At 37.7% G+C, this 11,317-nt stretch overlaps 1 protein-coding gene across 8 annotated transcripts in view; it reads left to right on the top strand.

Annotated features, from left to right (window-relative positions):
• TUT7 (terminal uridylyl transferase 7) overlaps positions 1-9,406 on the top strand; it is a 59,102-nt gene extending 49,696 nt beyond the window's left edge. For 7 of the 8 annotated variants that reach the window (XM_036433609.2, XM_045580073.1, XM_036433613.2 and 4 more), the window contains one exon: positions 8,644-9,406. Coding sequence is in view for 3 of the 8 variants with exons in the window: in XM_036433614.2 (XP_036289507.1) it covers positions 8,644-8,711 (68 nt within the window). In the remaining 5 variants the exon portion in view is untranslated. Of the gene's footprint in view, positions 1-7,739; positions 8,432-8,643 lie in introns of those variants that run through there. The other variant, XM_045580071.1, reaches the window with a different exon arrangement.
• The last annotated feature ends 1,911 nt before the right edge of the window (positions 9,407-11,317 follow it).

Genomic DNA, 11,317 nt, shown 5'->3' on the forward strand with positions numbered 1-11,317 from the left:
GCCGTAACCCCGGCTTCTGGATGAGTGGTTTTACCCCTGTGGGAATGCATTGACCACCAAGGGGCAGCTCCTGTGTTGAGTGCACATCATAGCAAGTGGTCGTTCCACTGTTCATTAGATTTGCATGTTAGGGTTTTATTATATAGGATTTTTATACCATCCCTGAGAAGTCTTGAATTATTTGTTCCTCTTCCATGCTTTTTGTTTCTGCTTTGAAATTGCCATTGTGTTGTCAACAGTGTAATCCCTTCATGGAGATTATTCACTGCACCAAAGTAAGGAAAGAAAGTGTTGGTCTGAACTCCACTCTTTCACTAAGTCATTTGTTCATTCCTTTAAAACAAATATTTACGGCCCATACCCACCACCTGCTAAGTGCAGGACATGGGTCTAAACACTGAGGATACAGCATTGAACCTGCACAGCCCCTTCTCTCATTCTCGTCAGAGGAGATACATAAACATTTTGTGTGGTGACAGGTGCTAAGAAATATAAAGCAGGAAAAGGGAAGCAGAGAATGTTAGAGAGGGAGGCGGCCTTTCTTATTAAGTGACTTCTAAATTTAAGCAAAGAATTCAAGAAGGGGCAAGTCATGTGAAATTGGAGTTCCGACTATTACAGCAGAATTAAAAACGTTTTTTGTCCTCCAGGGTCACTGAGTGGAATGAGCAGGAAAGGGTGGTAAGAGGTGAGGTCAGGGTAGATGGTCTGGATCAGGGAGCACCTATCAATGATATTAAGTGAGGACTTTTGCCAGATTTTGAAGGTAGCATCTTCAAACATTATTTTTGAAGGTTGGATAACAAAGTACAAATTAAGAGATGACACTATATTTGGCCTGAGCAACCAGAAGAATAGAGGTTGACTTTTCTCTGCTGAAGAGCATATTGTGGGGGTGGGGGAGGTGTAGAGGTTAGTTTTAGAAACCTAAGTTTATGAAACTGGCTAGATATCTGTGTAGAAGGGCCAAGTAGCCAAATGGATATACTATCGATACAAGCCTGGCCTTTAGAGCAGAGGTCCAGGCTGGAGATACAAATTTGCATATTATCAGTGTGTAATAGTACTTAAAAGCCTGGGTCTGAGTGAGATCGCCTAGAAAGGAAATTTGGATAGAAAAGAGAAAATCATTTAGAGACTCGGGTAGAAAATAAAGGAGAGAGGGCAGAAGCAGCAAGAGAGCTGGGTCCTGGAATTCAAATGGAGGAAGTTCCTCAAAGGGAAGGGAATTGCGTGAATTGCTGCTCATGGGTCTGCTGCAGCTGTAGACTGAGAATTAAGCACTGGACTTGGCAATGCAGAAGTCACTGGTTTCTTTGGCATGCAAAGGAGAAAAACGTGATTACAGGGAGTTCTGGTGAGAAAAGCTGGGAAAGGAATTAGAGGCAACATGACTTCAGCAAAGGGCACGAAGTGTCAGGGCCCAGGTCTGCAGACAGTGGAAGCCTCTGCAGGCCTTTTGCTCGAGTTTCACCAGTCTTTTGGGTCTTGAAATGGAAGGGAGGAAATTGAGACAGAAAAGAAAAATAAAATAACATTAACATACTAACTTTTTCACTTTTTTGGGTATGAAGGGATGAAACTGTAAATGTGATGCAAACATTCTGACTTCTGACCTGTTGATATCCTTAGTAACTTTGCTTAAAAGTACCTGTCAGTCTTATCTGCTCCCCTTCCTCTCTCATCTTGTTCAGTAAAATCTTTTTAAAGGAGGGAAACTATATGAGCATGTGTAGTCTTTTGAACTTGATTGTCTACTTTATGAGAAACGTTTTTGAAATTTTAAAACTTCACTGAGGTAACCTGACATTTTTGTACATGATGTCAACCCACATTTTGTATGCTCAGTTTGCATGTGTCATATTATTGCTAACGCACAAACAACTGTTTGCCGGTACATTGGAGAGATGCCTGTGTGAGTTAGAGTGTGAAGAGTCTAAGCTACCTCCCATAAATGTCAGTGACTGGGAGGTAGCACTCCCGGGTCCTCAGCGGCCTCCTAAGCCCTGCCATAAAGAGAGCTCTCCCCTGCTTCACCAGCCGGGTACCAGGCGCAGTGATCTCCCCTGGGAAGGCTGAGAAAGCTCCAGTGAGGAATGTTTGGTTGACTGTTAACAGGAGAAAAGTAAATGGAATTGTTATGTTACTTAACTATTTCCACTTCTGCCGGGGCCAAGGTCAATTATCTCATATAAAATAATCTAAAAAGAAATAGGCATTTATTTTTATGATCGTGAACTTTAAAGGTGGTGGGTTTTTTAATAGCATCAGAACTTTTTACAATCAAAATGTCAAAGGCATGGGGATTGAGGTTGGTATACAGAGTGAGGTCAGAGGATTCAAAGGGAAGCACAAAGCTTCAAAGAATTGCCACCCTTACCCAAAAGAGGACTGGACTGCATGAAAGGTAAAGACACAGGAGGCTCAGGGAGAAAATTCAGGAGCAGCTGTTAGCTGGGAAGGTTTTGTAATTGTTCTCAGTAGAATGCTTGGACTTATAAACCAAAAAAGGGCTACTGGGGAAACCCCCAAAATCAAATAGACAGAAGTGAAATGAGAATGGAGCCTATTAATATTATGAGATGATTTGATTGACAACGAGAGCAGCCATGAAAGAAGGATAAGGAAGTTGACAGGCTGCCCCTGGAAACAACTTTGATTCAACAAATGAAAGCCTGTGGGAAACAGACTCCACCGCAGTTTATGGGTTGTTTCTCAAAGATCCTCGGAGTTTGAGGGTCACAACGTTAACATATGTAAACAAGCCAAGAGTTGGTTTTACAAGGGTCAGCCTTGAACAGACATGTCCAAAACATGTTTACATAAGAAAAATACTGATTCTTGCTTAGGTTAGATGTTCATTTGGCCAAAAATGAAATGTCTTAAGAACATCAGCTCTGCAGTAAGGTTGCATGGTATATTTTCTAGTTTTATAATGGTGAAAGGCCTACTTAGCCTCCACTTGCCTCGGTTTCCTCATCTGTTCTAAGGACTAATAAGAGAAATACCTGACCTGTAAGGATGTTGAGAAATCCGTGTCAAAGCACTTATAACAGCGCCTGCATGCAGTAAGAACAGAGCAGAGGTTTGTGGTGGGTGGTGATTCATTGGTGTTTCTACAGGGCTAGGTCAACATTTTACACATTTTGAAAGTAGAATTTTATTATAATTTTTTTAAATGCTGGAGGAATACAGATGTTAGACATTGTAAAATGGCATTACCATTGACAATAAGTTAGGATTTCTGTAATTATTTTCTAAGCAAGAAACTGACACTTATAAATCTTGAGCAACTGTGCTAGTAAAACTTAAATTTACTACAGAAAAAAAAAAAAGAGTGTGATACCAGAAAAATACAAATAATTGTTACAGGTAGCCAAAATCTATCCTTTGTAATAAATTAAAACTCTTCAAGTAAGTACATAACAGCTGTTAAGACTGCCAAATTTATCTATGATAAACTTACCCAAATTATATATGTTGTTCTGAATGTGAAATGTCTCAATTATAAGTAGTGTTAAATTTCCCCAAAACTCTTTCTTCTCACCAGAGCCTGTTGATATGGACAGCTCTTGCACATTAGCTGTGTTGACCTTAGGCAATAGGTTAACTTCTTTGAGCTCCGGATGTCTCATGTATAAAAATTGCAATAGCACCATTTATCTGGCTGGATGCTGAGAAAATGCACCCAGATTATAGTAAGCACTCAGCCACATTCCCTGTCCTCTCCTAACACCTGTCTCCATCCTTTTTTTCTTCTTTTTTTTTTTTTTTTTAATTTCAGAGAGGAAGGGAGAGAGAGAAACATCAATGATGAGACTCATTGATCGACTGCCTCCTACACACCCCACACTGGGGATCAAGCCCACAACCTGGGCATGTGCTCTGACCAAGAATCGAACCATGACCTCCTGGTTCATAGGTTGACGCTTAACCACTAAGCCTTGCCAGCCAGACAATTCTTTTCCACTAGGCTATATATAGTTCTTAATCTCCTAAACGAGATAGTATTAAATAAAAAATTTCATGAATTTTCTTGCTCTTGCTTGTTATTTCCCTCCCCTACATACACACAGCCAACACAGTGCCTTAGATGGTCTGTAAATTATATTGTTTAGAGGTATACTTTGAAGGAACAATAGAGTGCGAATGGATAAGAACATGAGCTTTTGAAGTCAGACATACTTAAGTTTGAAATCCAGCCCACCTTTTTACTGGCTGTGTCACCTCAGCAACTTTGAACCTCTCTGCCGCAGTTTCCTTATCAGTTAATTGGGACTAACACCTTACAGGGCAGTAAGGATTAATTTCATATATGTAAAGCCCATAGTACAGTATCAGGCACATACCACTCAATAAATTATCACGGTTCTTATTACTGTAATTAACAGGAGGTATCAAACTTGCTGTAATTTATCTTACAGGACAAATTTCTTAATAAGATAGGAGTATTTGGAGATTAGAGAATTGCAGTTATAAACTGACTTTTTTGCATAAATTAACTACTCTAGCATAATTACATATAACAGTTTATTCAGTCTGTGAATCTCAAGAACTAACATATTTCTGATCCTTAATCCTCCCCCATTTTTTAAAGGAAATTACTTTTCTAAAGGTACTGCCTGTTTCTTCATTTATTCCACTTTAATTCCATGGTTTGAAATCTTAAAAATTAAAGATGCTGTACTACTAAATAGATTAATGGATATCTTTTCTCCCTCATGATGATGTGTACTTACACAATTTTTTTTCTTTTTAATATATTTTTATTGATTTTAGAAAAGGGAGAGGAAGAGAGAGAGACAGGAACATCAATAATGAGAATCATTAATGAGCTGCCTCCTGCACACCCCACACAGGGGATCGAGCCTGCAACCCAGGCAGGTGCCCTGACCAGGAATCAAACCATGACCTCCTAGTTCATAGGTCGACATTCAACCTCTGAGCCATGCCAATATTTTTTGAAACAGTGTGGAGAGATCTTATTATCTATGAATGTAAATCATCCTTTTAGATATCCAGTATTCTTGCTGTTCCAGGGTGTCACTATATTATTATTTCTTTAATCATTCCTGATTAAGTGACTGTTTTAAATATATATCAATGTCTTCAAAACGTTTTATATCTCTTAAGTTGATGTCTAAATTTTTCATCATAGTTGCAAAGCTTTTGTAATTTATGGGGGTGTGGGGGATTATAAATACTGGCATTGTAAAATACAACTTTTAAATCAGCCTTAAATTTATCAAATGAAATATAAATATTATTGCAGAAACTTTACATCATTTCATTTTTTTCCTTGACTACCTTTGTTTCACTTCCACAGAATTTTATATTAAGACTGAAGGCCTAGTGCCATGGTTGGCAAACTGCAGCTCTCGAGCCACATGCAGCTCTTTGGTCCCTTGAGTGTGGCTCTTCCACAAAATACCACAGCCTGGGAGAATCTATTTTGAAGAAGTTGTGTTAGAAGAAGTTTAAGTTTTAAAAATTAGGCTCTCAAAAGAAATTTCAATCATTGTACTGTTCATATTTAACTCTGTTGACTAATGAGTTTGCCTACTGACCACGGCCTAGTGCATGAATTTGTGCACCAGGTGGGGTCTGGCTGGCCTACCCTGTTGGAAGGGAAGGGGGCAATTAGGGGAGGAGCTGTAGGTGGTTGACCCCACCCCCAATGAAAGGGGGCAGTGTTCAGGGACAGGGCTTGCCTGCCCTGCCCCCTGGTCAAACTACTGGTCAAGAGGACAATTTGCATATTAGGCTTTTATTATATAGGATGATATATTTTTACCATATAATTCAAGCATTTTTTGATCACTTTATCATACTTATCTGAAATAAAAATACTTATGTAAATTGGAATTTTAAGCTTTTTCTTAAATCTCAAAGTATAAAATTTTCTTCTAAGTTTTTTTTTTTTAATTCTTTATTGTTTAAAGTATTGCATTAGTCTCCTTTTTCCCCCATTGATCTCTCCCCTGCCATTTCTAAGTTGTTTTTACAACCATTAGAACAATGTGATTGATCAAAGCAAACGTTACAAATTTGGATTTAAAATTACTTTTTATGTTTACGTAGTAAAAATGACTCATTTAATGAGCAAATGGGATTTTTCCCAGTGCATTTATCTGTCTATGGACTAATACTACTTATTGCAGGAATGAAAACAGTGTTATTATCTCTAATTTTTGTTTTTTTGTTTTCATGGTTGGTAAATATTGAAAAAAATTAGTGGTCTTTATGATAGCAAATTTAAAATAATACAAATTCTTTTGATAGTTTGGTAATGGAAAATGTATTATAACAATGACTCTTAATTATTTTTCATTCTTTAAATGACCAAACACCACTTAGTAATGTAATATCGAAATTATTCATCATGATCATCAGCTATTGTAATTTTACAAAAAAACTAAAACTGGGGTTTTATTAGAGGCGTTTACGTTTATCACAAACCATAATTTTCTTTGCCTCCTTGCATCTCGGTTTTTCCACTCCAGGGCAGCATACCACATTAAGATTTGGATGGTTAGGAGATATGCCTGTCTTTTGTATTGTGGTGAAAATAGGAAAAGAATTGTGAAAAGGGAGTTGGAAAGAAAAATAACCTTTCTGAGAATGCCTTCAAAGCCTTAGCCATGAAGGCATTCTCAGGAAGAATTCAGATAGAAATTGAGAGGCTGCAAGCAATTCTCTTAACACCCCTTCCCCTCTTGTCTTGTTAAGTCAGCTCAGAAATACATACACCCAAGTTTGTATATAAAACCCTATAAAGGATATTTGTCTAGGTATATATCCTCAGGATAAATTTCCAGTTAGAATGATGGGTTGAAAAGTATGTACCTTTCGACAGTGGTACCAGTAATGCCAATTTAAGATTGGCAATCCCAGGGAGTCATTCACAACCTGTTTCCCACACCCTCACTTCATTGAGATACTCTTTTTTGTCAGTCTGCTTGAATTTCTATTATACCATTGAACTCAACATTTTTGTACATGCTTTCATTTGAATTTCTTCATGTTATATCTTTGCACTTTTTATTATAGTAGTCATCTTTGTTTTTACTTCTTTCTACATAGAAATTCATTCATGCTTTGTCAGAAGTGTTACAACATGCTTCACCACCTCCACCCCCAGTTTATTATTCTTTCAGCCTCATTTATGATTTGTTTTGCCATACAGACATTAGTTTGCTTACTTGTTTCTTTTTGTAGTTTGATTTCAAGCCAACTTTCCCATAGTTTCAAGTCATGCTTATACAATTTATGAATTTCATGGTGTTCATTTATATTTTACTTCTATTAGTTTTAAAGTATCTTCAGGTATGCTGAGATTTATGTTTATACTAGAGGCTAAGTGCACAAAATCGTGCACAGGTCTGGTCCCCAGCAGCTGCCTTTCATTCTGTGCTGCCCCCTGGTGGTCAGAGCGCATCATAGCAAGCAAGCAAGCCTACTCCCAGTCAGTCAGATTCCCAAGGAGACACTTTGCATATTAGGCTTTTATAGAGAGAGAGAGAGAAGGTTACATGTTTAGGTAATACATTAATAAAACTATTAGTACTATTAGAAAAGAATGGTTCTTTAACACTTTGAGAAAAATATAAAAAGATACACATAATATAACAACTACCAATCTCCTAGAGAAGTAGCATCATTTTATTTTCCATCCTTTTTTTGGTTAATCCTCAGCCAAGGATACTTTTCCATCGATTTTTCTCCCCCCTTCCCCCCAGGAATTGAACCTGCAACCCAAGTACGTGTCCTGGACTGGGAATTGAATCTATGAACCTAGGTGCTCAGGCCAGCATTCTAACCACTTAACTACACTGGCCAGGGCACATTTACAATCTTTTTTTAAATAAAAGAGTAAAATAGTGAAAGTACCCTTTTATTACCACCCTCAGGAACATTCTGTAAGTCATATCCCCCTCCTCCTGGAGGCATCTGTTACTATGAGTTGAGGGCTCCTTCAGTTCTTCATGAAAGGTCATACATATGTATCCTTTAACATATTACCCCTGGTGAATTTTTAAATTTACATGACATCATGCTGTATAAAGTGTTCTACAACCTGCTTTTTCATATCTAACAAAATGATTTTTAAATTTTAAACATTGCTGTATTTTTAAACATATTGCTGTATATAAATTTATGGTATTTTTAAATAGTATTCCATCATATGAATACAGAATATTGAATGTATCCATTACCTAGTACATGAACATTAAATTGAGTCTGATTTTTTGCTTTTACAACGTTGTGCACATTCTTGTGTGAATGTCCTTGAGTATAGGTGAGAGGTTCTACTGGTGTGCATGCTCAGAAGTCAAATTGTTTAGGTTACAGCATATATTATTAACTGATCTGTGGTGTGGTTTTAATTAGTAATCCTCCTTTCTGAAACTGTATTAAAATGATGTCACTCTAGCGACTTGTCTGCATTTAAAAAGACTTTGACTTGGCTTATGTTTAATAGATCACGTTTCATATATCTAGTGCCTAATTACTTAATTTCAAAACAAGTGACCATTTCCAGTGTGAAACGTTTCTGTGAATAATTGACAATAAGTAGCAGATTTCTTGATGAAATGAGACTTGTTTCATTTATGTTGGGTTTTGTTTCTTCCCCTCCTCTAGGTAGCCTTTCCAGTAAATATATGACTCAGGGAAAAGCCTCAGTGAAGAGGACCCAGCAGGAATCATGAGGGAAGGAAAATGCAGCGCTCTAAATGGCCACTCAGGCATTCCTAATCACTCTGAAAATTAGGTTCATTTTACAGGACTCAGCAGCATAGATCAGGCTTCAACTTAACATTTAAGGGAAATGTCAGATTTTTTTTTTAACTGAATGAAATTCATAATAAGGAAAAAAAATTTTAATGTAGTCTTACCTACCACAAATCCTCATAGATTTAAGGATTTTAATAGAAAGCCATGGTGTATTTATAAAGCCAGGTTTAAAAAAAAAAAAAATAGTAACGATGGGCCAGTATTCAGTGAATACATTTTCATGGTTTTTAATTCTTTCCAATCACACTAAAATGGTGTGCTGATAAACCCCAAAAAATTAATCCTTTCTTTCCTATAGATCCCTTTTTTGTTTTGAAGAGGGGAAATTATATTTATTGTTGTTTACTGAATTCCTGTGTGAAAGTGTGTCAAATACGTGTGAACTGCTACTACTGTGTTTACCATTTGCAAACCTTACGTTATTGATATTTGTAAAAGAAGTGATAACATGAACGTGATCACCTGTTTATGTGAGTCTTCCATGGATGAGCAATGCCCATGAGGGGCTTCTTGGTATTTTCCCTCTCTAATTTTAATTAAGTTGACAAATATCTACTATGCTCCTAAAAATGAAGTGAGGAAAACAAGTAGTCTTGTTTGCTGCTAAAAACATTTTCAAAGAAAAAATGACAAATAAAATTGGTTTTTACTTTTTATGATATTCAGAAATTAGGGTGGAGAACTTAAAAAAAAAAAAAAAAATCCCTGCAAATTAAGAAGCCATCTCTGCCAATTGTAAATTTGCTTGGTATCATTTTGGGTCTGACTGGAACTCTCATGGAACTTTCTGTAACATCACAAGCCTTTCAGAAGTACTACATGGTCACCACTGTTTCAGCTTGATTTTGAAATAAAAGCAAAATTTTGATCTGTAATTTTATCCACATCCCTTTCTAGTGAGAGTCCTAACTTCAATGAGGAAACTAGAATGGAAGGAAGGACAGTACAGATCTGTGCCTCTTTATCTCGTGCTCCCTTTACTTGTGCTTATGCTCGACTGCTGTTCCTTGATAGCCGCTGGGTGGCAAGCACTAGGGATGCACAACGAGGCACAGATTTAGGAGAACAAATACGGAGAGGGAGGTACCAGAGGGTTTTGCTGGGTAAGCATTCCTAGATAGGAGAGAACTCAAAACATATACCCATAGCCCTTCTTTTAAACAAATTACTTGAAAACATATTCCAGCTAAAGGAGAATCATGTAAAAATTAACTTCAGAATTGTGATAGAATTAGTGATCATTCCTTGCTCAATCTGATCAATACAATCTCTTAAATTAAGTGAATTATGCAACCTGAGCTGAAACTGCTCTGCATGACTTTGCTCGGCTGCTGCTCTTCGAGTTCCTCTCTTGCCTTCGTGCATGAAAGTCGACCTGACTGGGCACACAGTTCTTGTCAGACTTCCTGTGGAAAGCCTATAGATGCCGCCGTTTTCTGGCATTACAGCAGAAGTCTGAGGCCAGCCTGATTGGTATTCCCTTGCAGGTTTTATTTTTCTACTTTGAAGCTTGTGTGTTCATTCCTGTATCTTTTGTGTCAGTGACTTTTTTTCTCAACAAAACTGAATCCAATGTATCTCCCTACCCAAGTTTTTTTTTATTGTTGTTGTTTTTATCCTCACCCAAGGGTATTTTTTTGTATTGACTTGAAAGAGAGAGAAAAACATCCAGCTTCTGTACATGCCCCAAACTGAGATCCAAACCCACAACCTAGGTTTGTTCACTGACCAAGAGTTGAACCCGCAACTTTTTGGTGTACGGAATGACACTCCAACCGAGTGAGCAACCTAGCCAGGGCTTTTATATATTATATATTGATTTCAGAGAGAGGGGGAGAGAGAGAGAGTCATTGATCAGCTGCCTCTTGCATTCCCTCTACTGGGAATCGAGCCTGCAACTCGGACATGTGCCTTTGACTGGAATCGAACCCAGAACCTTTCAGTCTGCAGACTGACACTATCCATTGAGCCAACCCAGCTAGGGCTTAATCAATTTGAAAAAGTTTCTATATTTTTTTTCCCCTCAAAAATCCTTTTGTCTTAATATTCCTCTCATCTTTTTTCTTCCTGCTAGGAAAACTTCTCAACTTTAACCTCCCCATGACTAGCTTGATTTTTTAGTGTCATTCTGCTGTTTGCTGTTATTCTAATTAAATTTTTTCATCATTTCACTTCTAATTTTCTTCACTTATTCTCACCCACTTTCTTTTCCTCTCATTTTAGCTTAATTTCATTATCTTCCTTTTCATAGAAACCATGTTTTCTTCCTTTTAGGGATGTTGAAAGATTCCTGCATTCTGTTCTAATTTCCAGAGTAGATTCTACCCTGTGTACTCTGCTTTTAGTCTGACTTTGAGCCTTCCTTGGGGGTCAGTGGGACAGTGGCCAGCATTTGCCAGCAGACCTGGAAAGTGGGTTGCTCTTAGCTTTTTGCTCCCTTTGGATGCCAGTGATAGCCCCTTCTCAGCGCCCCTCGGGGACAGATACATCTGCCCCGTATCATGGTCAGTTCCCTGAGGGT

Source organism: Pipistrellus kuhlii, unplaced genomic scaffold (assembly GCF_014108245.1).
Source record: "Pipistrellus kuhlii isolate mPipKuh1 unplaced genomic scaffold, mPipKuh1.p scaffold_m20_p_12, whole genome shotgun sequence".
Taxonomy (NCBI): domain Eukaryota; kingdom Metazoa; phylum Chordata; class Mammalia; order Chiroptera; family Vespertilionidae; genus Pipistrellus; species Pipistrellus kuhlii.